Source organism: Cervus elaphus, chromosome 16, assembly GCF_910594005.1.
Source record: "Cervus elaphus chromosome 16, mCerEla1.1, whole genome shotgun sequence".
NCBI lineage: Eukaryota > Metazoa > Chordata > Mammalia > Artiodactyla > Cervidae > Cervus > Cervus elaphus.
This window is the reverse complement of record NC_057830.1, coordinates 18069358-18095741: the sequence shown is the minus strand read 5'-3', so window position 1 is coordinate 18095741 and position 26384 is coordinate 18069358. Positions and strand designations below refer to the sequence as shown.

The window sequence follows — 26384 nt, the reverse complement described above, 5'->3', positions numbered from 1 at the left end:
AGTTGGTATGAAGGAATAAAGGTTTTATGTAAGAGCAAAGGCTCTTTTGGTATTTTTATCTATGGAGAAGAACTAAAAAGATGGCTGATAATTGATGATACTAGTCTGGTTTAACCATAGGTCACACTTACTTTCTTCAGATAACATCTTAAGGGAGAACTTCTCATTCAAAATCTGCCCAATATATAGAAATCAAACTGGTTTTCAGAGAAATAATCCTCTTGAGATAGGGATTGATAGTAATTAGAAGCTTCTGATAAAGGAGTGCTAAAAAATTGTCCTTATGAAATTATAATTAGTATTTGCCTTTTTCAGTGTGCTTCTCACATGAATTACTTTACTTCTCAATGACACCGAGATACTTTCAGTCCTCAGCAGATGAAAAAAGGGAAAACTAAATTACTTGCCCAAGTTCTAAAAGTATATGCCGCAGTTGGAATGTAAATGTTAGGCCGTGCTTCGTCCTTGGAGGAACAAAACAGCTGAAGTCTCGCTTGGAACAGTTTAAGCAGAAATTTATAAAATGAAATATTGGTTAGCTTTTACTTTCTTCTTATATTTGAAGGAAAAGAGAAAGAAAGAATTACTGGCTTCAGTTTTCAATGATATGTACTCTGGAACCTCAGTGTAGCATAAAGTTTGATTTTAGAATTGGGAGTGAAGGCCAGAAATGTTTGTTGAATTTTAGGGTTATAGATAATATGTACATTTTTTCATGTACTTATCTATTATGGTCCTTAACTATTTTGTTAAGATGCTTCATGAAGTTAAGGCCTTAAGTAATATCCTAAGGTAAATTCCAATGAGACTCACTGGCTTTGATTCTTAAAACATTAATGCAATCATCTTTCCAGATTTTGTCCATGATAGAAGAAGCAGCTGGAACCAGGATGTATGAATACAAAAAACAAAATGCTCAGAGGACTATAGAAAAAAAGGAGGCTAAGCTGAGAGAAATTAAGACGGTAATTAAATTTATATAAAATATTTTTAGGGAAGCAAGTGCTTTTCTTTTAGAGTTTCCCTGTTGTAAAGAGGGAAATTTTTACCACACCTGTCCTCTCCCCAGCCTTTGTTCAGTTTTCCTTAGTCTTCTCCCTTTTAAATTTCTTTAATGGTACTTCACATACTCAAAAATAGTTTTTCCTTTATTTTCCAGATACTTGAAGAAGAAATTACTCCAACCATTCAAAAATTAAAAGAGGTGTGTACTATATATGTGAGGACAGCCAGCTAGAATGTCTCTCAAAATTGGTGATGCATCCATGATGATACACATGGGGGCGACACGTGTACCACTCCTCAGAAATGTTTCTTGGAGATGAGATGAGGAGTTAAAGTTGATAGTCCACGCTCAACCTTCTGGTTATAGAGGACAGTGCAGTTCATATCTGTTAAGTCATAATGGTTTTTAGAGATTGACTGTCATAATCTCAGAAAACAGCATGCCAGATTTTCATTCTTTGTTGAAGACAAGTGTAAATTTAAATTTTCCTGGATAGTTAGAATTGAGTGGAATAAACATTTCTTAAAGATATGGCACTCTTAGAAACTCTAGGTAGAGTGAGTAACTTCTAGGGTAAGAAGGGCTATCACTGCGATTACCGCTGTCAAGGCAGTTAGTAGACAATAGGTATTGAAACGGATGGCTGTTTTCTCTATAATCTTTGCACTTCTGACATCATATCACTGTTTCAGTGAAAATATTTTAAATCATGTATTTAGAAATTTCTTAAATGTTCATTAGAATTTGGTAGTTCTCAAGCTCTCTTCTGAATCCATACAGTAGCATCGATGTAGTTGGAAAAACTGAAAAATTGCGAACTTGAAGGTTCTGCCTTTTGTGTGTATGATTTAGTACAAAAACACGAGATGACGAGTTTAAACCTAGGTGTCATATTTGATTTTGCCAAATTCTATATCTAATAATATGAAGAGCTCATTTAATCACCCTGAATTTGTTTCTTCATCTGCAGATTAGGAATTTTCATTGTTAACTTTGTCCTAGTAGGTCCCAGTGGGAATCAAGTTTAGTAATATGTGAGCAAATATTTATACATATATAGTTATATGAATGAATGTAGGGTGGGTATCTTGGTAATAGTACTATAAAATACATTTAATAGTGTATCATTCATAGTTTTATAGACTTATTCCCACCAGTCTGTGAATCTTATGTCCATATTTCTTTGTTAATCCCAACTGTGTGGTTATATAATCCCAATTGTGTGGTTATATTTGAGAAGAAATAGCCACCAAGAATTCACTAAAGATGACATTATGCTATCTAAAAAGCCACAGTTCTAACGTTTGAAGTTTCCTTAAATTAATAGTCCATAATTACTCAAGTTTTAGACAAAATCCGTTATATTTATTGTGTAATGGGAAACATTTTATGTGTTGCTGTATTTATTTCCAAATTTGCTTAAAAATATTAATGTAGAGTTATACTTTATTGGTGATTTCTCTTTTAGGAAAGATCTTCCTACTTGGAGTACCAAAAGCTATTGAGAGAAATAGAACATCTGAGTCGTTTATATATAGCTTATCAGTTTTTGCTGGCTGAAGATACTAAAGAACGCTCAGCTGAGGCATTAAAAGAAATGCAGGATAAAATTATGAAGCTTCAAGAAGAAGTGTCTGAGAATGATAAAAAAATAAAAGCACTTAGTCATGAAATAGAAGAGTTGGAAAAAAGAAAAGATAAGGTCAGACATGTGTAAGAATAATAATACACTGAAAAATATTAAATAGTGTAACTATTTTGGATTTACTGGGCATTGTGTTCTCTATTGAAAAAAATTTAATGTATGATATTGATATAGTTTCAGTTCAGTTCAGTTGCTCAGCTGTGTCCAACTCTTTGCAAAACCATGGACTGCAGCACACCAGGCCTCCCTGTCCATCACCAACACCTGGAGTTTACTCAGATTCATGTCTTACCGAGTTGATGATGCCATCCAACCATCTCATACTCTGTCGTCCCCTTCTCCTCTCGCCTTCAGTCTTTGGCAGCATCAGGGTCTTTTCGAATGAGTCAGTTTTTCGCATCAGGTGGCCAAAGTATTGGAGTTTCAGCATCAGTCCTTCCAGTGAATATCCAGGACTGAATTTCTTTAGGATGGACTAGTTGGATCTCCTTGCAGTCCAAGGGACTCTCAAGAGTTCTCCAACACCACAGTTCGAAAGCATCAATTCTTTGGTGCTCAGCTTTATTTATAGTCCAACTCGCATATCCATACAAGACTACTGGAAAAACCATCGCTTTGACTAGACGGACCTTTGTTGGCAAAGTAATGTCTCTGCTTTTTAATATGCTATCTAGGTTGGTCATAACTTTTTTCCAAGGAGCAAGCATCTTTTAATTTCATGGCTGCAGTCACCATCTGCAGTGATTTTGGAGCCCAAAAGAATAAAGTTAGCCACTGTTTCCCCATCTGTTTGCCATGAAGTGATGGGACCAATTGCAATGATCTTAGTTTTTTGAATGTTGAGTTTTAAGCCAACTTTTTCACTCTCCTCTTTCACTTTCATCACGAGGCTCTTTAGTTCTTCTTCACTTTCTGCCATAAGGGTTGTGTCACCTGCATATCTGATGTTATTGATATTTCTCCCAGCCGTCTTGATTCCAGCTTGTGCTTCATCCAGCCCAGCATCTCATGATGTACTCTGCATAGAGGTTAAATAAGCAGGGTGACAATATACAGCCTTGATGTACTCCTTTTCCTATTTGTAACCAGTCTATTGTTCCATGACCTGTTCTAACTGTTGCTTCTTGACCTGCATAGAGATTTCTCAAGAGGCAGGTCAGGTCGTCTGGTATTCCCAACTCTAAGAACGTTGTGATCCACAGTCAAAGACTTTGGCATAGTCAATAAAGCAGAAATAGATATTTTTCTGGAACTCTTGCTTTTTTGATGATCCAGTGGATGTTGGCAATTTGATCTTTGGTTCCTCGGCCTTTTCTAAATCCATCTTGAATATCGGGAAGTTCACTGTTCATGTACTGTTGAAGCCTGGCTTGGAGAATTTTGAGCATTCCTTTACTAGCGTGTGAGATGAGTGCAATTGTGCCACAGTTTGAGCATTCTTTGGCATTGACTTTCTTTGGGATTGGAATGAAAATTGACCTTTCCAGTCCTGTGACCACTGCTGAGTTTTCCAAATTTGTTGGTATATTGAGTGCAGCACTTTCACAGCATCATCTTTTAGGATTTGAAATAGCTCAACTGGAATTCCATCACCTTCACTAGCTTTGTAGTGATGCTTCCTAAGGCCCACTTGACTTTGGATTCCAGGATGTCTGGCTGTAGGTGAATGATCACACAATCGTGATTATCTGGGTCTTAAAGATCTTTTTTGTATAGTTCTTCTGTGTATTCTTTCCACCTCTTAATATCTTCTGTTCTGTTAGGTCCATACCATTTCTGTGCTTTATTGTGCCCATCTTTGCATGAAAATTTCCTTGGTATCTCTAATATTCTTAAAGAGATCTCTAGTCTTTCCCATTCTTTTGTTTTCCTCTATTTCTTTGCATTGATCACTGAGGAAGGCTTTCTTATCTCTCCTTGCTATTTGGAACTCTGCATTCAAATGAGTATATCTTTCATTTCTCCTTTGCCTTTTGCTTCTCTTCTTTTCACAGTTATTTGTAATGCCTCCTCAGACAACTTTTGTGCCTTTTTGCATTTCTTTTTCTTAGGGATGGTCTTGATCCCTGCCTCCTGCACAGTGTCACAAACCTCCATCCATAGTTCTTCAGGCTCTCTGTCCATCAGATCGAATCTTTTGATTCTTTCTCACTTCCACTGTATAATCATAAGGGATTTGATATAGGTCATACCTGAATGGTCTAGTGGTTTTCCCTACTTTCTTCAATTTAGGTCTGAATTTACAATCAGGAGTTCATGATCTGAGCCACAGTCAGCTCCTGATCTTGTTTTTGTTGACTATATCGATCTTTCCATCTTTGGCTGCAAAGAACATAATCAGTCTGCTTCGGTATTGACTGTCTGGTGATGTCCATGTGTAGAGTCCATAGTTTATTAAAAATAAATGTATATAAATTATACACTAACATTTTTAAGTACATGATTGAATTGGTGCATTTGATTATAGGAAGTTGGAGGTATACTTCGATCTTTAGAAGATGCTCTTACAGAAGCTCAGCGAGTTAATACTAAATCTCAAAGTGCCTTTGACTTCAAGAAGAAGAATCTGGCAAGTGAAGAGAACAAACGCAAAGAACTGGAGAAAAATATGGCAGAGGTAAGCAAATGGGTGATGGACAGGGAGGCCTGGCGTGCTGCGATTCATGGGGTCGCAAAGAGTCAGACCCGACTGAGTGACTGAACTGAACTGAAGCAAATGAGAAGTGTTTAATTCTAGTAATATACATTCCTCCATTCTGTTAATATTTATTGAATGCCTGCTGTGGACCCAGAGTAATTGTTTAGGCTAGGATGTAGCAACTGACAAAATGACAGTAATGAACAAAATGCCTTGTGGATCTTCATTCCAATGAGGAAAACGATGATAAAGAAAATAAGTGAAATATGTAGTATGTTATATAGTGGTGACTGATGAGGAGAAAAAAAGCAGTGGATAGGGTTAGTGTTGGGCAGAGAGGTGCAATTTGGAATTTTAAATTGGGTAGACATTAAAGGTCTCATTGGGAGGCCTCTATTTCATTAGAGACCTGATGGTGGTCAGAGAACGATATAGATAGATTGGGAGGCTGTGGGGGAAGATGTTCCAGACAAAGGAGCAGCAGTTGCTCCAAGTGCCTCAGGTATTGAAAAAAGCAGAGAGAAGTAAGGCTGGTTACCACTGAGTAATAGAGATGGGGTGTAGGATCACATGTGGTTTTGCAAAATATGTGAAGGACTGCCCTTTATTCTGAGCGGCATGGGAAGCTGCTGGAGTTGGTTGAGCACAAGGGTGACATTTTAATATTTTAGTAGTACTGTTCTTGCTGTTTTGAGGATAAATTAAAAATTAAGGGAAGAAGTAGAGAAACCAGATAGTAGTTGGTAGTGCAGGTGATAGTCCTTGGATAGATGCAACAGAAAGTGGAATATTAGAGAACTTGTGGGATTTTATGTGTACTTTAAGGGTAGGTCCAACAGATATACCCAGCAGATTTTTTTTTTAATTGAAGTATAGTTCGTTGGTTTAGAATGTTGTTTTCTGCTGTGTAGTGAAGTGACTCAGTTATACACATATTTTGTTTTTTTATTTTCTTTTCCATTATGGTTTATCACAGGATATTGAATGTAGTTCCCTTTGTTACACAGTAAGGCCTTATTGTTTATCCATCCTATACATAACAGTTTGTACCTGCTAATCCCAGACTCCCAATCCTTCCCCCCCCTTTCCACCCTTCCCCTCGGCAACAGGTCTGTTCTCTGTGTCTTTCTATTTTGTAGATAAGTTCATTTGTATCATATTTTAGATTCCACATATAAGTGATATCATGATGTTTGTCTTTCTCTTTGTGACTGACTTCACTCAGTATGATAACCTCTAGGTCCATTCCTTGGTATCCATTGGTCCAGTGGCAACTTTTCATTCTTTATAATGTCTGAGTAATATTCAGTGTGTGTAACGTCTTCTTTATCAGTTCATCTGTTGATCGACATTTAAATTGTTTCCATGTCTTTGCTACTATAAATAGTGCCCAGCAGATTGGTGTTTGTTTAAATATGAAAGAGGACTGAAGAATAACTCCAGAGTTCTGTTGTTGACAGTTTGAAATATGGTTACCATTTGTTGAATGGAGAATAATAGGCTTGAGAGCTAGTTAGACATCTAAGTAGAGATATTGATTTGATAGTTGAAAATACGAATTTTGAATCCAAGTTAGAAATGCAAATCAAAATACATATTTTAGCATGCACCAGGGCTGGTGATCAGACTTCTTTATATATATTCATTTCTTCAGTGATCCCATCCAGCCCTGTACCCCTCAATACCATCTACATGTTGATACCTTTCAAACCTATAATTAACCTTGACTCCTTCTTTGAAGGACTCATTTGTCCAGCTATTTAATTGACATTTTTATATGGATGACTTTAAAAAATCTAAAACTTAGCATATCCAAAATAGAACTCTTAAAGTTTCCTCACCTACCCAAACCTGTCTGAGCTACTGAATTTTCCTCATGTAAGTAATGATGCTGTTCACTGCAGAACCTGGAGTCCTCCTGAATTTTCCTCTTTCTCCCAACCCTGTGGTATCTAATTCATCGACAGATTTTGTTGATTTTAAAAGTATATCCAGAATATCCAGATATATATGTATATCCAGAATAGAGCCACCTTTCACACCTCTTTCACTCCTCACGTGGTTCATGCCATCACCTCCCAGGAACTCAGTAATACTCAGTAGTATCCTCATTAGCTGTCTTTTTTTTTACTTGCTTATTGTGCTCCAGCCACAGTTCCTCCAATACCCAAGCATATTCCTCAGAGCTTAGCAAGTATACCATCTCCCTTGTATTAGCATGGTCACACCTTTAGTTTCATTTATATTTCTGCTCAAAATGTCATCACAAAAAGGCCTTTCCTCATCATTCTTAAAACAGTAGCTCCATCATTTTTTGCTTTACTTGTTTACTATGTCTTCTACCTTAGAAATGTAGGCTCACTGAGGAACCTGTGTCTTTAAGGTCTTTAATAATTCCTGGTACATGGTAAATATCTAATAAATACCCAGTGAATCATGAATTAAGTGAGCCAAATTTCTGATCACTTTGATGTAAATACAACTAGATTTTTTTTTTTCTTTTATTGCTGGTATCTTGTATAGCATTAGATATCTGGTTATTAGAATTTAAGTGAGAGTGTTAGTCTTTCAGTCGTTCCAGCTCTTTGTGATCCGATGGACTGTAGCCTGCTAGGCTCTTCTGTCCATGGAATTCTACAGGCAAGAAGACTGGAGTGGGTGACCATTCCCTTCTCCAGAGGATCTTCCTGACCCAGGGATTGAACCGGGGTCTCCTGCATCGCAGGCGGATTCTTTACTCACTGTGTGAACCACCCGGGAAGCTGTTCCCATAATAATTTAATACTTAAATTTCATGGCCTTTAATAGTTTATAAAAGCATTTTCATACACATGCTCTTAATCCTGAAATTTCTTTTATGCTTGGGGTGGAGTGAATATTATTTCAATATTATAGTTTTAGAACCTGATTTTTAGTTGTTTCAAGTAGTTTGTTTAAATTTGCAATAATATTTTAACTCGGTCTCTCTCAGATTTGACTATAACATGGAATGAAGGTATTTCTATTAGGATAAGAGGTACATTTATCCTAAAAACTGAGAAATTTCAAAATGGGAATAAAATATTTAAAATTGTGGTTAAATTACCATGTTCAAACTTGTATGAAATTTGATGACATTAAAGGTATATATGTTTCAGTGGTTTTCTAAAATATAATGCTTTCCAATTTCAAACTCTTCTAAAGGATTCTAAAACTTTAGCAGCAAAGGAAAAAGAGGTTAAAAAAATAACAGATGGACTCAGTGCCCTTCAGGAAGCAAGTAATAGAGACGCTGAAGCTTTGGCCACTGCGCAGCAGCACTTCAATGCTGTTTCCGCTGGCCTGTCCAGCAGTGAAGATGGAGTAGAAGCGACTCTTGCTGGTCAGATGATGGCCTGTAAAAATGACATAAGTAAAACTCAGACAGAAGCCAAACAGGTAAGTATAGACAGCAAGAACTATGTGATTGCAGTTTTTATTTATTATTATTTTTATTTTTTGTGAAGCTCCTTCACACTATGCTTTGGCAATTGTTAAACAAAATGTTGAAAATATTGAGATAACTATCAAGGAACTTGTTTATTACATTCTGCTGCTCCTTATAGCACCTGAAACAATGAAATTCAACTATATTGATTGCTGCCTATTGACAATGTCAGTATAAGATGCCATAAAGCATAAAATACCTTTATAGATTAATTGAAATTTTAAGTGCAATAAATCCTCTGTTCTGTTTTCAGCATTGTATGGAATACTTGAGGTTAGTGTATATGTTTTCATCTTTTTGGTATTTTATTGACATTATAAAGTTGAAGTTTTAAGCTCTAATAGGAAAACAAAAACCACTACAATATTGTAAAGTAATTAGCCTCCAACTAGTAAAAATAAATGGAAAAATAAAATATGCACAGGGCAGTTGAAAAAAAAAAAGAAAACAAAAACATCATCTTCATTTATATGCCTGCCACACTTAGTTTTTTTAAATTTTTGTGTCTGAAATTTTGTAATGTTCTCGTTGGAAGTGTTGATATCTCTACCTCCCTTTTATCCCCATTCCAGTCTTTGGTTTTCCTACTCTGATTTCATAATCTTCAACGGCTTTTCCATCTATCAAAATGGTTTTCAGATTTGTTTAGTTAGTTGTGCAGCTTGGAAGTCCTGTGAACACAGGAGTTTTGATGGCAGAAGGAAAAAAATGTATACACACATGCATTCTTCTATTTGTTTTTTAATGGAAAACTCATCTTTAAAGTATATGCAGGACTCATTTATAAAAATATATGTACATTAAAAATGTATTAATCCTGTTAAAGGTTTTCAATCATATATTTGCAACTTTTTCATTCAAAGCTGATGGTTGCAAAAAATTTGTAAATCAACAGAAAAACTTTAAAGTCCTTTCAGCGTTTTTGTTAACCTATTTTACATTGGGAACAATCCAACATTATTCCATTTTAAAGGAAGGATACACTCATTTAGATTTTAGAATACTGGTTCATGGTTTTAAGGAATAGTGCTCAATTATATAAACTATAGCATTTCAGTGTCAAACTTACAGCATATAAATTTTTCTGTCAATTTAGCATCCCTTTCGTATATACTTTTATTCCTCATCAATACAGTTAGGTGCACAGTTGGACAGCATAAATATATATAAGTGCAAATAAACATACCTAAGTGAAAAAGAAGGAAGTGATTTCTAGCTTTCTATTTTGTTTTTAATTTGATCAGCTAATGACAATTCTTTGGTATTAATCCTTGAGCTCATTGATGTTAGTTTTATAAATATTAAAAATATAGACTTCAATTATAAGATATTTAATGATTTGAGCGTATATTCATTTATATTCTGAGTAGTATTTTGAGAAGAATACATTGGAAAATGATTGACCTGTTGATATACTGATCCAAGTAGTCAGTTAAATTTTCAAGGCTGATGTCTCTTAAAACAATCTAAATCTGGCCATTTTATCTCTAGCACTATCTGCCTCATAGGCTGTTATATGTTTTTCTGTTACAGGCTCAGATGAAGTTGAAACATGCCCAGCAAGAATTAAAGACTAAACAAACAGAAATTAAGAAGATGGATAGTGGCTATAGGAAAGATCAAGAAGCATTAGAAGCTGTGAAAAAACTTAAAGAAAAACTTGAAACTGAAATGAAAAGGCTAAATTATGAAGGTATGCCTTTAAAGACATGATGTTAAATCATTAGGAGGTAGTGATTATTAATAGAAACTTAAAAGAAATAGCAAGTAGGAAATTTTTTTATCTCATTAATGTTAATGGGAATTAGTATAGAAATTATAATCAGAAAAATATTGAAGTATAAAACAGTCCTTTGAATTTTTGAAACCTCTGTATTTAGCATTTCCTACTCCTTCCTCAGTACTGAGTATTAATCACTCTGAAGTGCTACTTGAAAACTCAGAAATGTTATTTATATATTTCTACATTAGTTAGGTGTCCAATTCATATGTTTCTTCGCATGAAAATGATTTTATGTGTTGAAAATATGTCTGCTTGACACAATAGAAATTCAAATGTTAAGTATGCTTTTCTTTAATATTTATCAGAGATTTGCATTTTGCTTTTAGAAATGCTTTGGAAATAGAGATTACTAACATTTTCCTTAAAACAGTAGAATATTTGAGTTTCTAAAGCTTGGTTTCAATTTACTTATGGCTTACTGCTCAGAAAATAAGGAGGAAAGCCTTCTGGAAAGGCACAGGCAGCTATCTCGTGATATCAGTAGATTGAAAGAAACAGATGAAGCTCTCTTGGCCAGATTTCCCAATCTTCGGTTTGCCTATAGGTAAGAGTTAAATCTTGAATTTGAACATGGTAGTAAGTAGGATATATTTTTGTATAAAAGTTACTATAAACTGCTTTTCCTTAATTGGTTTTTCTTTTTTTCCTTAAATCTTTATTGAATGTTTCAGATTTGTAGACAGAGGAAATTCTTGTGAAATTTAAAGCTACTAATGCCACTAATCTCAAGACCAAAATGAGGAGAATTAGTCCAAAAAGTTTATTTATTTTATCATTAATGTTAAGTAGCTATGTTAACATTTTACAACTTGTTTTATTAATGCTATATGGCTTTTTTCTTGGAATACTTAATACATGTATTACAAAGATTAGAACATCAAAGTTATTTTTGTTACCTTGAAAACATTAGGTATACTGAAAGATCTTTTGATTTTAAAACAATAGTTTATTAAGGGTACAATAACATACTTTATACATACTTTAAAAAACCAGGGTACATTAATTTATAAAAGCTTTATTACTAAAAAGGCTATCAGCTGACAATGCAAGTTTGCCACAGAACTTCAATTTGGAAAAAACAAAATGACAACAGAAAACATCAATATTTGTGAAACACAATAAAAGGTGTGTCTGTAGCTGGACAGTCATGAGACATTTGAAAATTTTTAATTTTGTTAAAACTACTGATTATTGTGCTTTCAAGTTAATGTATCATCAGAAAGAGCTCTTGACTAGTAAAATACAACTTTTTCTATTTTCTTGTCTAAGATTAATTTTTGTCCACTTTTCTGTTTTAGAGATCCAGAGAAGAACTGGAATAGAAATTGTGTGAAAGGACTTGTAGCTTCACTGATCAATGTCAAAGATACTTCTGCAACCACTGCTTTAGAATTAGTGGCTGGGGACCGACTGTACAATGTTGTAGTAGACACAGAGGTAAACTGATTTTAATTAAAGGAAACATAATTGCTGTTAAAACTATAGTAGCTGCTAGCTTGAAAAATCATGTGCTCTTAGAAGAATTGGGTACTTTCTTGACGTTTTAAACTTCTTCTAAGGCTAAATGTTGGGCTTCCCTGATGGCTCGCTCAGCTGGTAAAGAATCTGCCTGCAGTGTGGGAGACCTGGGTTTGATCCCTGGGTGGGGAAGATCCTCTGGAGAAGGGAACAGCTACCCACTCCAGTATTCTGGCCTGGAGAATTCCATGGACTATACAGTCCATGGAGTCGCAAAGAGTTGGACCTGACTGAGCGACTTTCACTTAAGGCTAAATGTTTATCTTTGCAGGGTAAAACGATAGAGTTAATAACTTTTTTATTATGCTATTGATTATATTATATTTTATTAACATTATTCCAGAGGGAGTTGTATGCTAACTCCAGAGTCCAGAATGCATAGATCCATCTTAGAATTTTGATTGTTCAGGATAGTGGGCACTGAGCATATTTGTAAATTCCTAAACTTGTACTGTTTCCATTTAAATGTTTTTTGTTATTAATATTTTTTTCATTTCTAATGCACGATGTTTTAGGTTACTGGAAAAAAGCTACTAGAAAAGGGGGAGTTGAAGCGTCGATACACTATAATTCCACTCAATAAAATTTCATCCAGATGTATTGCTCCAGAAACTCTGAGGATTGCTCAGAATCTTGTAAGTCTTTTTTTATATGCTTTGTCTGCATCTTACTGGGTTTTTTTTTTTTTTAATTATAGAACATTAACTTTGTCCTCTGAAGTAAATTGGGATTTCAATCATATATCAAACCACAAAATTTTATTGTGTTACCGTGCTTTAAAAAGTTAAGATACCAAAGAGAATAAAATCAGCTTTTGTGAAATTAGATGGAAAGAGAATAGAAATGTTGGAGGACTGAAATTCCCTTTGATATTTTAAAGTTGTAATATTAGAATGTCTTCTTTAAAAGATTTTTATTGAAATATAGTTGGTTTAAATGTGTTTTAGGTATACTGCTAGATGATTCAATTATACATACATGTGTATATCCATTAGTTTTCAGATTTTTTTCCCATATAGGTTATTACAGAATATTGAGTAGAGTTCCTTGTGCTAGACAGTAGGTCCTTGTTAGTTATCTGTTTTATATTTGTGTGTTGTGAAGTCACTTTAGTCATGTCTGACTCTTTGTGACCCTATGGACTGTACCCTGCTAGGCTTTTCTGTCCCTGGAATTCTCCAGGCAAGAATACTAGAGTGGGTTCCCATGGCCTCCTCTAGGATCTTCCTGACCCAGGGATGGAACCTTCATCTCTTATACCTTCTGCATTGGCAGGTTGACTCTTTACCACTAGCGCCACCTGGGGAGTAGAGTTCCCTGTGCTATATAGTAGGTCCTTGTTAGTTATCTGTTTTATTTATAGTAGTGTGTAAATGTTAACCCCAATCTCCTAATTTATTACTTCCCCTACACTTCCCCTTTTGTAGCCATAAGTGTGATTTTTGAAATCTGTGAGATTTTGAAATCTGTTTTATAAATAAGTTCATTTGTATCAACTGAATTCTCTTAGCATTTGCTTGTCTGTAAAGCTTTTGATTTCTCTGTTGAATCTGAATGAGATCCTTCTGTGTAGAGTAATCTCTTGGTTGTAGGTTTTTCTCTTTCATCACCAGGGCTTCCCTTGTGGCTCAGCTGGTAAAGAATCAACCTGCAATGCTGGGTTCCATCCCTGGGTTGGGAAGATCCCCTGGAGAAGGGAACAGCTACTCACTCCAGTTTTCTGGCCTGGAGAATTCCATGGACTGTGTAGTCCATGGAGTTGCAAAGAGTTGGACATGACTGAGCGACTCACTTTCACATGAAATATTAAACTTTTGATTTCTGATTAATTAGAATTATAGCACTTAGAGAGGAATATAGGAATTCTGCAGGTTTTTTTCATGCCAGGCACACTTAAACCAGCTATAATGATAACCATTATGGAACATAATCTGTCAGTCTTGCAGAGATGCTTCTCTACTAGAGTTTTTCTAGATTTCCCACCAACCTGTGAACATACAAAGCAAGTAGCCAGGATATGCCATCAGCTGCTGAGCTAGATCAGGTTTCTAGTGAATAGATGAGTGCAAGGAAATATATTTAAAAGGCTACTGTGGTTGCATAATATTGATAAGAACACGAAACCAGTTTTAACTTTCAGTAGTGATATCAGTATTTGAGCAGGTATTCTAAGTTCATGAGTTGAAAAAACAATTCTGTGAAACCTGAAACTGCATGTATAATTAAGATAATAAGTGGATATTCAGTAAATTTCTGAAATTGAGAAGCCTTCAATGAAAATTGTTTATCAGGAGAAGAAAGATGAGTATAAATAGGTGGTAATTTTAGTTAGTACTTCTTTTACTTTGAAAAATCACCTTAGAGTCTAGAAGGAAGTTATTTTTTTCCTGGGTCAAGTTCCAGTGTTAGAAGTAAGTTGGGGTTTTAAGTAACAACAAAAGTACTTTTACCCAGATCCATTAGCCATACACACTGAATGGTAGCTGCTGTGTTAGAGGACATTGCTGAACATATGTTGCAGAGAGCTGCCTTCATTATGATTTCTGCTACTACTACCCTCCATAAAGTATATTAGGTTGTTTTAAAAACAACTGAGGTTTTTTTTAAGGCTGAGGTAGACATTATAAACAAACGGTGAGAAAAGACAGTTGGATCAAAATAAAGGATTGAGAGGTTTTTTCAATTACTTTTTTATTCTCAATTACTGTTTTCATTTCTGTAACTGGAAGGTAGTTGCTCTAGCATGTTTTATTTGAATGGGAAAGTATTCACTTTGGGACAGCCAAGTTGATAGTTGAAGTAAAACATGTAATTGTGTAACTGTGTTGATCTAGAAATTGTACTTTAAGAAAGTGTGTTCACAGATAATCCACTTTGAATTTAGAAACTTGATAGTGGCTTCTACTTGATTGAAACTCATGACTGGTATTTTCACTAAATGTTTTTTTGTTTTTTTTTTTCACTAAATGTTTTACTTAGATTTTTCAGTGTTTAAACTTGAATTGTTTTTTTCTAAAAGTGAGTTTTCTATAGCATTTTAGAAAATTCAAAAGGGGTTATAGTGCTGGGTGTGTATATTAAGTTAGTATTTTATACTAACAGTTGTGGGCATTATTAGTATTTTATAAAATAGTATTTGAAAGGAAAGGAGTAATATGTATTGTGACATATGTTTTCCCACAGGTTGGCCCTAATAATGTTCATGTGGCTCTTTCCCTGGTTGAATACAAACCAGAACTTCAGAAAGCAATGGAATTTGTCTTTGGAATGACATTTGTTTGTGACAATATGGATAATGCAAAAAAAGTAGCTTTTGATAAAAGGATAATGACTAGAACTGTAACTCTAGGAGGCGATGTGTTTGATCCTCATGGGACGTTGAGTGGAGGTAGGATTTATATCATTTTGTCCTCATAACCTTGGTTCTAAATAGGATGGAGTCTTTTGTAAATAGGAAATATTGGGGTTGGAATAATTTAATTCAGTGTTTTATTCCTAATCAAAGGATTGAGTTTTCATTTGTGACAGTTACTTATTGTTAATTGAGAAATTATACACTGTCATCATCCAGATGGAACTCATAGTGTAGTAATCAGTACTACAGCTTTTCTTGCTCATCTTAAGTCTATTCTTGTTTTCTCATTTTTGCCTTATTAAGATATTCTAGTCACTGGGAAACAAAAGTATTTTTATTCAGTGCAGTTATAGCTTGGCCACCCAGTTTTTCTTTAGGAAACGTGTTAACTTCTAATATGTGTATATGCTACTGCTCCTGTCAAAAGTAAAGCAAAACTTTAAGTCTGCCCTTGAGCTGGTGCCTGAAGAAAGGAATTCTTAAGCAGTCACTGTGTATTTCCTGTCCTAATATTTGTGACACCGTTTCCATATCCATGTCAAGTGACCATGTAATAAATAACAAATACTGAATAGTACTTACTGTGTACTAGGCAGTGTTGTAAGCCTGGACTGTCCAATACAGTAGCTACTAGCCACATGTGACTTTCCATTTAAATAAGGTAATTAAAGTTAAATAAAATAACTTACTTAATTGCACTAGGCATATTTCAAGATTGAGTAACCACAGTGGTTAGTGGGTAATTGGATAGGGCATATATGGAACATTTCTATCATTCTATAAAGCCCCATCCTAAGGACTTTAATTAGTTCGTTTAATCTTTGTGGCAGCCTTGAGGTAGACGTTACTGTCTTTTCCATTATATGTTTGCCGAAACTAAAGTAGAGCAGTTAAAATAAGCTGATAAGTGGTAGAGCCAGGGGTCAGAGTTTAAGCTCAGGTAGTCTGATTTCACAGTTTGTGCTTTTAACCAGACCAAGAGACTTGGATGCCTCTTGAGTTATGAAGTATCTTGATTTCTTTCTAGTCCAAGGAAACAGTAGCCACTATAATGAGTTTCATGATCAAGTTCCCCAGTGTACACAATGACTAGTATCTACAGTTGGAAGATAGAGACCAAACATTTTAAAATACCTAGATTAGAAGGAACATTTTAGATTTCATTGAATTATATGTTCTTGAAATTCCTCCTTAAGTGATGGCAGATATGTAACCCCATGTCATATAAGCAAAGTGTTCATGATAGCATTGTTGATTGACCTTCACTTTCTTCCATCAAACCTAGAGTTTTCTTGACAGCTTAACACCTCAGCCTGTTACTGCCAGACAGTTATAATGCATGTAAGGTGAAATCAGTTTACTATGCTATGTCAAGTTTAGACCATGCTACGATATGTTAATAAACAGCCCCCTAATCTCAGTGGCTTACAGATCTTTTCTATAATTATGCTACATCATGTTACTTGTCTCTGCTCCATGTTATTCTCATTATGGGACTCAGGCTGACTGAAAAATCTTTTTTTTTGAACATACTTTACTCATGGGAAAGGGAAACCAAATTATGTGCTGCCTCTGAAAGCTTACTTTCAGAAGAGGCAGATTTCCCCCTTCATTGGCTATAGCAAAGCACATGGCTAAGCCTGATCTTGGTAGAGCAGAAAATGGTCCTGAGAGGGATCCACCCAGCAAGCAGAGGTGATGATTATTTTGAGTAAATAATCCACCACATATACAGTATTTGTTACCACATATGTATGCCCTACGATTCAAATGATAAAATGGATTCTGTAGCTTCATAAGCCACTAAAGATTGGCTGTTGAATTATTTCAAGTGTAAATCTCTTAGGAAACTTTATTGTGTATTAAATATATGGCAACTTCGTGTCCAAGGCCTGTTTCAATTTGCCTCTGTCAGGTGCTCGATCCCAGGCAACTTCCATTTTAATGAAGTTTCAAGAACTCAAAGCTGTTCAAGATGAGCTCAGAACCAAGGAGAATGAGCTACAGGCTCTAGAAGAGGAATTAGCCAGTCTTAAAAACACTGCTGAAAAGTAAGACTTTGGTTGTATTAAGCTGTTATTAAAATTTTTTTTGGTCAAAGATCTGCATCTACATGGTAGAAGATTAAAAAAGCTAATATTTAAAGAAATACTTACAACTTAAAAAAAAATAACCTTGGTATTGAATAAGTCGTGAATTGATAAGTTATCAGTTATTTTTTTTTAACATAAGTGATGTTTTAAGAAATTATGGAAAGAACTAAAAGGAAGAAAGAAAAATCAGCCAAATATTCCTATTTTTCTACTGAGATATGTATATACTCTGTTAACATTCGGTGGGGATTAGTGGGAAAACACACAGATGCTCTGAAGGTTGATACCAGAGGACTCTAGAGTCCTTGATCTGAAGTTACATAATGTGCTATAGCATTGATTGGGCGTCTGCACTAAGTTTTGCAGCCTATGGCTGTCCTGTACATGTTGAAGATAGCTAGGTTGCCTGTGGAAAGTTAAACAAGTTCATGTCAAAAGTCAGGGCTAAAATTAGTGTTTACTTCCAGTGTTTTTTTCTTTGTGGGTGTGGATATAGGTATGTATGTGTACTGTTCAACATTACTTCTGTTTTTGTATGATACATATTTATATATGATGAAATATGTGTATGCCATTTTTTTTTTTCCATAATTGGGTTCATGCTATTCAATGTAACTGTTTTTGTCACTTAACATTATTTACTATTGCGTTCCTCATGTGCCAAGTACTCTTCAAAGAACTGGGAATATAGCAGTGAATCAAATAGATAAATCTCTTCCTTCATCTTATTTTCATATGTGGAGTTGGGGCAACAGATAATATTAAAAGTTAAATTGATAAAAGGTATGTTAGATAATGCTAAGTTCTAAGAATAAAAATGTAAAATAGGAAAGAAGCGTTGTAAGTTTATATGGGGTGGGCAGGGAAAGCCTTACTGAGAAGATGACTTTTGAATAAACACCTGAATGATGTTGAGTGAACTCACCATGTGGTTATCCAGAAGAGTCCTTACTTGCTTTAAAAACTTCAGAAGTATAAATGCCACAAACTTAACAAAGTCCAGCATTTGAGAGTCTAATTGTAATTTTTTTCTAACCTCTCTGAAGATGGTGAGTGGGAAATGAGATAAAATTAAACATTTTATTTAGAATTCACAATACTGAATAAAGGTAAGAGAAAATAAAAGATAAAAACTTAAAATTTTTTTGAGGGGTAGACTTTTGGCATTTATCTCCTGAAATTATCAAAGCTTAGAATAGTACTAAGACTTCTTTGGGACACAGTATATATATGGAAAAGATTGTTTACACTGTCAAAGTGGCCATTCCAAGATGTAAATTGTATCAGAATGCCCACTTTCAAACATTATATACATGTAAAGCCTACCTTTTACCTTCATTGACTTATGACATTAATCATAAAATGAAAGAACTTTCTGTGAGAAAGAGACAAAAAGATGTTTCTGAAATGTGGAAGCTCTGTTAAGGGAATGAATTACAAACTCAATTGTAGTCACATTTGGCTTGGAACTGTTAAGTTTGTTGAGCAGTACTAGGTCATTTATTCTGCAGAGTTGTTTTGTAGAGTAATTGTGGCCCTGAGGTCCAGGAAGAAAAATAGACTTTGAAAAATGAAAGTGGAAGGGTCACCTAAAGCCATTCTTTCGTAGACCATATCAGGAAAATAGCTTGTCTTTTTTTTTAATTTCTTTACATTTTTAAATGAGTTGAAAAATGACTGAGTTAAAATTATGGCTTTTTAATTGCTGTCAAGCAGTCTCAGACAAGAATACTTAAGGGAGTATTTATAAGTTGCTTGTTTTTTGCTCTCAAACCTCATGAATTTCTAGTTACAAGCAACCTTTGAATTTACTATAATTTAAAATTTCACTGCAGCTGAATTAGCAAAATACCTTCCAAAGCCGTAATTTGAAGCTGCCAGAACTGGGGGACAGTTACAGGATCTGCAAAAAAAAAAGTGCTGGGTGAATGTTTAAGTTTAGTACTATGTCATTTTAAACCACCAGTCTCCTTACAAAACGGAGGGAACGTTGTTATTTTTTTGAACATTTGAAACTGGGGATTGAGCTAACCAAATTTTTGAAATTTTATATAATTGTTATATATTCTATTTTTGTGATGGGGGCTGTTATGGAGTTTTTCTTTTAGATAAGGATCAGTGAGAAGGATTATTTTTAAGGTAACTTATTTATTCTCAAGATTATTAGTATTTGCTAAAATTAATATTTTTGTGGATAGTTACTATTGGTCTTGGTCATTTAGAGTATTTACCTTCAGTAACCAAGTCAAACTTGAGTTTAATTGATGCTTCAGAAGTTTGGAAGTCATCAAAATGAGTCTTGTAACCAGTGGCATCTTACATTATGTTGTATGGGTTTGTTTTAGGTAAGAGCTTGTTTAAATGCATGTCTCAAACATCAGAAAAATTGTCATTATAAACTCCTCTTCCTTAAGGTATCGCCACCTAAAACAGCAGTGGGAGATGAAAGCTGAGGAGGTAGATTTATTACAAACCAAGCTTCAGCAAAGCTCGTATCACAAGCAACAGGAAGAATTAGATGCTCTTAAAAAAATCATTGGTAAGATAAAAACATTTTGTGCTAATCTGTTTCAAGTGATAACCATACTTGTGGTATTTGAAGCTCTCATGCTTATTATATATTTGAATTAGTTATTTTAATTATATGTAATAATTTTCTGTTAATTTGCGCTCTTTTGTTGGGTTGCTCATAGCTTGTTTTTATTGTTCTCGTGTACCACATTACAAATACCTTTTTTGTTATATGCTTGTCTTTTGGTTTTGTTTATGTTTATAGTATTTTTGTTACATGTGTAATTGAATTTATAACTATCTCTGTCCCTAATTTTAAGAACCTATCTTAACATCTTTAATCAGAATTTAATTGTATATGGTAGTTTTAAATTTCTCTTATTCCTTAGGACTATTCACAGACCTATTTTCCCCCACTAATTTTTTTTTTTTTTTCTCTTTTATAAAATTAAAAATGTGGTCATTTCATTCACCTTCCCCACCCCCTGCCTCTAGCAACCACCAATCTTTTCTTTGTATCTGTGACCTAAGATATTTAAGATTCTACGTATAAGTAGGTCGTATGGTATTTTTCTTTCTTTGACTTATTTCACTTCATGTAATGCCCTCAAGGTCCACCCATGTTATTGCAAATGGCAGGATTTCCTTCTTTTTTTATGGTTGAATAGTATGCCGTGGTATGCTTATGCCACAGTTTCTTTATCTGTTCATCCATTAGTGGACTCAGGTTGTTTCCATGTCTTGGGTGTTGTAAATAATGAAGCAGTGAACACCACCTGTCTTTTTGATAGCCTGTATAACAGTTGAGGTGATCACTCTTTGTGGTTTTGATTTGAATTTCCCTTATGATTAATGTTGATTATCTTTTCATTTACCTCTTGGCCATTTGTACATCTTCTGTGGAAAATGTGTATTCAGGTCCTCTATTTTTTTATTTGATTGTTTTTCTTTCCTGTTGAATTATATGAGTTCTTAATATGGTTTAGATGTAACCCCTTTTCAGGTAGATGATTTACAGATGTTTTCTCCTGTTCAGTAGCTTGCCTTTTAGCTTTGTTGATGATTTGTTTTGCTGGGCAGAAGCTTTTTGGTTTGATATAGTCCCCCTTGTTCATTTTTGCTTTTGTTACCTTTGCTTTTGGTGTCAAATTGAAAAAATCATCAAAACCTATGTTATGGAGCTAACCACCTGTTTTCTTCTAGGAGTTTCATGATTTCAGGTTTTTCCTTCAAGCCTTTAATCCATTTTGACTTAATTTTTGTATGTGGTGTTAGAAAGTGGTCCGGTTTCATTCTTTTATAAGTGACTGTCCAGGTTCCTTGCAACATTTACTAAAGAGACTGTCTTTTCCCCATAGTATATTCTGACTCCTTTGTCATAAATTAATTGACCATGTATGCATGGGCTTTGTTTTGGGGTTCTTTTATTCAGTAGTTTCATTGATCCTTGTGTCTCTTTTTATACCACTACTCTACTGCTTTAATTACTCCAGCTTTGTAGTGAATGAAGTCGCTCAGTCGTGTCCCGACTCTTCGCGACCCCATGGACTGTAGCCTACCAGGATCCTCAGTCCATGGGATTTTCCAGGCAAGGGTACTGGCGTGGGTTGTCATTTCCTTCTGCAGGGGATCTTCCCAACCCAGGGATCGAACCCGGGTCTCCCGCATTGTAGGCAGACGCTTTACCGTCTGAGCCACCAGTTTGATATCAGGGAGTATGATGCTTCCAGTTTTGTTGTTCTTTTTCAAGATTGCTTTGGCTGTTCAGGGTCTTTTGTGGTTCCATACAAATTTTCAGATTGTTCATTCTATTCCTATGAAATATGCCATTGAAATTTTGATAGGATCTGACTTGAATCTGTAGCTTGCATTGGGTAATATGGACATTTTAACAATATCCTTCAAATCTGTGAACAGAGAATATTTTTCCATTTATTTCTGTCTTCAGTTTCTTTCATCAGTGTTTCATAGTTTTCAGTGTACATATCTTTCACCTCCTTGGTTAAATTTATTCTTAGGTATTTTCTTTTTGATACAGTCATGAATGGGATCGTTTTCTGTATAGAAGCAACAGATTTTTGTAATTGATTTTGTATTCTGCAGCTTTGTTGACTTTGCTTATTATTTCTAACAGTTTTTTGATGGCATCTTTTCAATTTTCTGTTTATAATAGGGTTTTCTGTTTATGTCATCTACAAATAGTGACAGTTTTACTTCTTTCTTTCTAATTTGGATGACCTTCTTTTCCTTGCCCTGTTGCTGTAGCACTTCCAACACTGTGTTGAATAAAAGTGGTGTGGGCATGCTTATCTTTTTCTTGGTCTTAGAGGAAATGTTTTCAGCTTTTTACCATTGAGTATGCTGTTAGCTGTGAGCTTGTCGTGTATATAGCCTTGTTTATTCTCTCTATACTCCCTTTACTGTGTTTTTATCATAAATGTTGGATTTTCTCAAGTGCTTTTTCTGCTATTGAGATGACCATGACTTTTATCCTGAATTTGTTAATGTAGTGTATCATATTCACTAATTGGCAGATGTTTAAACCATCATTGTATCCCTGCAGTAAATCCCACCTAGTCATGGTGTATGATTCTTTCACTGTGTTGTTGAATTCGGTTTGCTGATGTTTTGTTGAAGATTTTTGCTTTTATGTTCATCAGGAATGATAGCCTGTGATTTTTTTTGCTTTTGGTATCCTTGTCTGGTTTCAATATCAGGATGATGATGGCTTCACAAAATGAGTTTGGAAGAATTTCCTTTTTGTCTGCTTTTTGGGAGAATTTGAAAAGAAAAGATTGGTTTTAATTCTTTAAATGTTTGATTTAATTCACCTGGACTTTTGTTTGTTGGGAGGTTTTTGATTCCTTATTAAATTTCCATATTACTAATCTGTCTTTTCAGATTTTCTATGTCATCATGATTTAATCTTGATAGGTTGTCTTTGTCTAGGGATTTATTTTTTATGGGTTGTCTGATTTGTTGGTGTGAAATTTTTCATAGTTACCTTTTATGATTCCTTATATTTCTGTGGTATTAGTTGTATCTTTTATTTCTGACTTTGAGTCTTTTTCCCTTAGGTCTAGCTGAAAGGTTGTCAGTTTTAAAGAACCAGCTTTTAATTTCATGGACTTTTGTTCTATTTCTTTTTAGTCTCAATTTCATTTATTTCCACACTGATCTTTATTGTTTTCTTCCTTCTACTAACTTTGGGTTTTGTTTTTTCTTCTTTTTGATGCAGTTCTAAATGGGACTGTTTAGTATATAGAAACAACAGATTTTTGGTGTAAAGTTGTTTGAGATCTTTCTTGTTTCTTTAGGTGGGCATTTGTTGTTGTGAACTTCACTCCTAGAACTGATTTTGCTACATCTAATGTACATTTGGTTTGTTGTATTTCTGTTTATCTTTGTGTTGGGTATTTTTTTATTTCTCTTTTGATTTCTAGAATGATATTCTACAGTGAAAACTAGTATAAGACATTGTATAATCATGGCTTTCAAGGTTATGTTTGTACCTAGTCCTAACACTTAATGTTGATTGTGACCATAACATGATCATTCTATCTTACTTTATTTTTTAATTTATAAATTCAGAGGTAATATGTTTCCTATGCTTCGTCCTAGGTATGTTCTCACAATATTTCTCTAATAAGAGTTTTCTTGAATAAAAATAAATGAGCAAGGAACACTAAGTTAAGCTTTTTTATGGGGTTAATTAAAAGTATTCTTATAACTAAAATAAAAATACCATAGTTATGTGCTCAGTTCTGGTTTTAGGAAGCATATGGTATATAAAATGGTCTGTTATCTTTTTATAAGTTAAATTGAAGGTAAAGTTTATGTTACTCAATTTCATGTGATTGGAAATAATTTCTTTATAGAATTTAGATAATTCAAGTATGGCTCTAAGGTATGACCTGTGTTTTCAACACACTATTTCTAGAATAAGGTTAAAACAGTTAATTAAAAAAAAAAAAAACTCTTGCCTCCAACTTTCTATACCTTTTCTTCTGTTACAAGTTGAATTTGTAAGCCCTTATCTGTAACTGTTACTAGTTGGAAGATCTCATTTAGTTGTATTTGCCTGCTTTATGATGCAGAGGAAAGTGAGGAGACCTTAAAAAACACCAAAGAAATTCAGAAAAAAGCCGAAGAAAAATATGAGGTGTTGGAGAATAAAATGAAAAATGCAGAAGCTGAAAGAGAGAGAGAACTGAAGGATGCCCAGAAAAAACTAGATTGTGCCAAAACTAAAGCAGATGCTTCTAGCAAGAAAATGAAAGAGAAACAACAGGTCATTGTTTTTTTTAATAGAATTAATCTTTTCACATCAGTGTAGAACTGAAGGGTGGTAGAATACCATTGGTTGATTTGGCCTTCTTCATCGATAATCCAAAAGTGAGAGACAAGGTTGCTTGATAAATGTTTGATGTTGATGATGTTTCATTCAGGAGTGGGCCAGAGCTCGTATCCTGTAAGCCAAGCTGTGTTATGTGAGACTCACTGTTGGTGTTTCTGTTTGGTGATCATCTTGTTTGAAATATACACTGTGAAAGAATAATGATGACAAAGCATGTTTCATTTGCAGTGTTATTCAATTGTAGACTATTTTGGATAGTTTCAAGGCTGGAATTTGAACATATGTTTTTCTGTTTACAAAGGCTATGTGCTCAATCACTTCCATATAATTTCATTATTGAATACAATTTCACTTAAATCTGACTTTCCTTCACAGTTCTTTTTAAACCCACCTTATGATTCTACTAGTAAATATTTAGCTTTACACAAAGCATTTTGAAAAGAACTAAAGGCTATAATGGGAAATGGAGAAAGTAATTTTTTGTCATTAAATAATTGTTTAAAACAAGGTTTTTACCTCTCCTAATTTATCTGCCATATAGAATTCTGTATTGTTTTTCCCTATAGGAATAAAAGGATGAAATAGTTTATGCAAAGTTCTTTGAACCCATAAAAATTGTATGTACATTTTTTAATACAGAAAAATAAATTTCTTTTCCCCTTTCTTCTTGGGAAGCAGCTTACATGTTTTCAGTAGTTGAGTAAGCTATGGTCCTTACTTGCTTGAGTATCTTATTAGTTTTGCTGACATGTGTGTAATTATTTTTCAGTAGTTGGTAACTGTTGAATGCCCAGATGCTGTGTTTTTTATAGGAAGTTGAAGCTATCACCCTGGAGCTGGAGGAGCTCAAGAGAGAGCATGCATCGTATCAACAACAGCTTGAAGCTGTAAAGGAAGCTATCATATCCTACGAAGGTCAGATTGCAGTAATGGCCTCTGAGGTGGCTAAAAATGAGGTGAGAGGGGTTTAAGCATGTCAGAGAAATAGAGATGACAGCCTGCTTCTGAGATGGTGGCTTAGAGGTGTTTGACTTCAGAGGCCTCAGTCTCTTCACCCTTGTCATGAGAGGGAAAATGATGATTACCAATCAGAAAGAGTCCTGAAATATCACTAATTGTTTTAGTCCAGGTCTACTAGAAAATGAAAAATACCCAGTAATTTGACCAGGCAGAGTTTAAAGAAAAATTATTAACAGGAATTTGAAATGATGTATGATTGATTGCTAAGGGGTAGAGAAAACTCTAAAGAATATATGAACAGCAGATACAGGAGCAGTCATTACCTATAAGCTGAGGCAGTGCACCCCCAGAAGGAACAAATCTGGAAAAGAGCCCCATTCTACCTGCAAAGCCGAGAACTGCATGTAGTTGGAGAACACCTCATTGTCGCCCTCTGCTGGTGGGGTGTGGTGTAGGAGGGGAACCATGCGGAGGAAAGTGCTGCACGGGACATCTGCTGGGAAAACAGCTTCCTGGGACGCCAGGGGGACTGGCCGCAGGGAGGTGCATAGCCTGGGACCGTCTGTAAAGACTGCTGCTGGGGTGCCGGGGGGAAGCCAGGTAAGTGACAGCCTTGCCTTTGAGAAAAGCACATCAGAACCAAGAGGTAAAGCCCCTTCCTTCTCCAGTGTCCCCACGGCATCCTTTACTGATGAGGCTTCATATTGTTACACCTGGCAAGGGAGAAGTGTTCCCATCTCAGAAGCCGGCGCTAAAGGGTGGATTTGGGGTGCAAGGGTTTCATGTTGTGAAGATATTTCTCTTTCCTATGAATATTAGAAATGCTCCCTCATGAGTATTGGATACCCTCTTGACCCTTTTTTGTGTAATTTTGACCTTGAATTCTGTTTTGTTTCATTATTTCTACTCCTACTTTTTAAAACTCAGATATAATTGGCATAACATTTATATTAGTTTCAGGTGTACAATATAATGGTTCAGCATTTTAACATATTGTGAAATGATCACCTCAGTAAGTCTGGTAACCATATATAATTACAGATTTTTTTCTT

General features: G+C 34.8%; 1 protein-coding gene across 1 annotated transcript in view; it reads left to right on the top strand.

Annotated features, from left to right (window-relative positions):
* Window positions 1–26384, top strand: part of SMC2 (structural maintenance of chromosomes 2) — a 49331-nt gene that overhangs the window by 6604 nt on the left and 16343 nt on the right. The window contains exons 6-19 of the mRNA XM_043927707.1: window positions 855–965; window positions 1160–1204; window positions 2475–2708; window positions 5119–5268; window positions 8473–8706; window positions 10289–10448; window positions 10965–11082; window positions 11837–11975; window positions 12572–12691; window positions 15240–15444; window positions 17327–17462; window positions 19919–20043; window positions 24113–24306; window positions 25185–25328. Of these exons, the coding sequence (XP_043783642.1) occupies window positions 855–965; window positions 1160–1204; window positions 2475–2708; window positions 5119–5268; window positions 8473–8706; window positions 10289–10448; window positions 10965–11082; window positions 11837–11975; window positions 12572–12691; window positions 15240–15444; window positions 17327–17462; window positions 19919–20043; window positions 24113–24306; window positions 25185–25328 (2115 nt within the window). The remainder of the gene's footprint in view (window positions 1–854; window positions 966–1159; window positions 1205–2474; window positions 2709–5118; window positions 5269–8472; window positions 8707–10288; window positions 10449–10964; window positions 11083–11836; window positions 11976–12571; window positions 12692–15239; window positions 15445–17326; window positions 17463–19918; window positions 20044–24112; window positions 24307–25184; window positions 25329–26384) is intronic.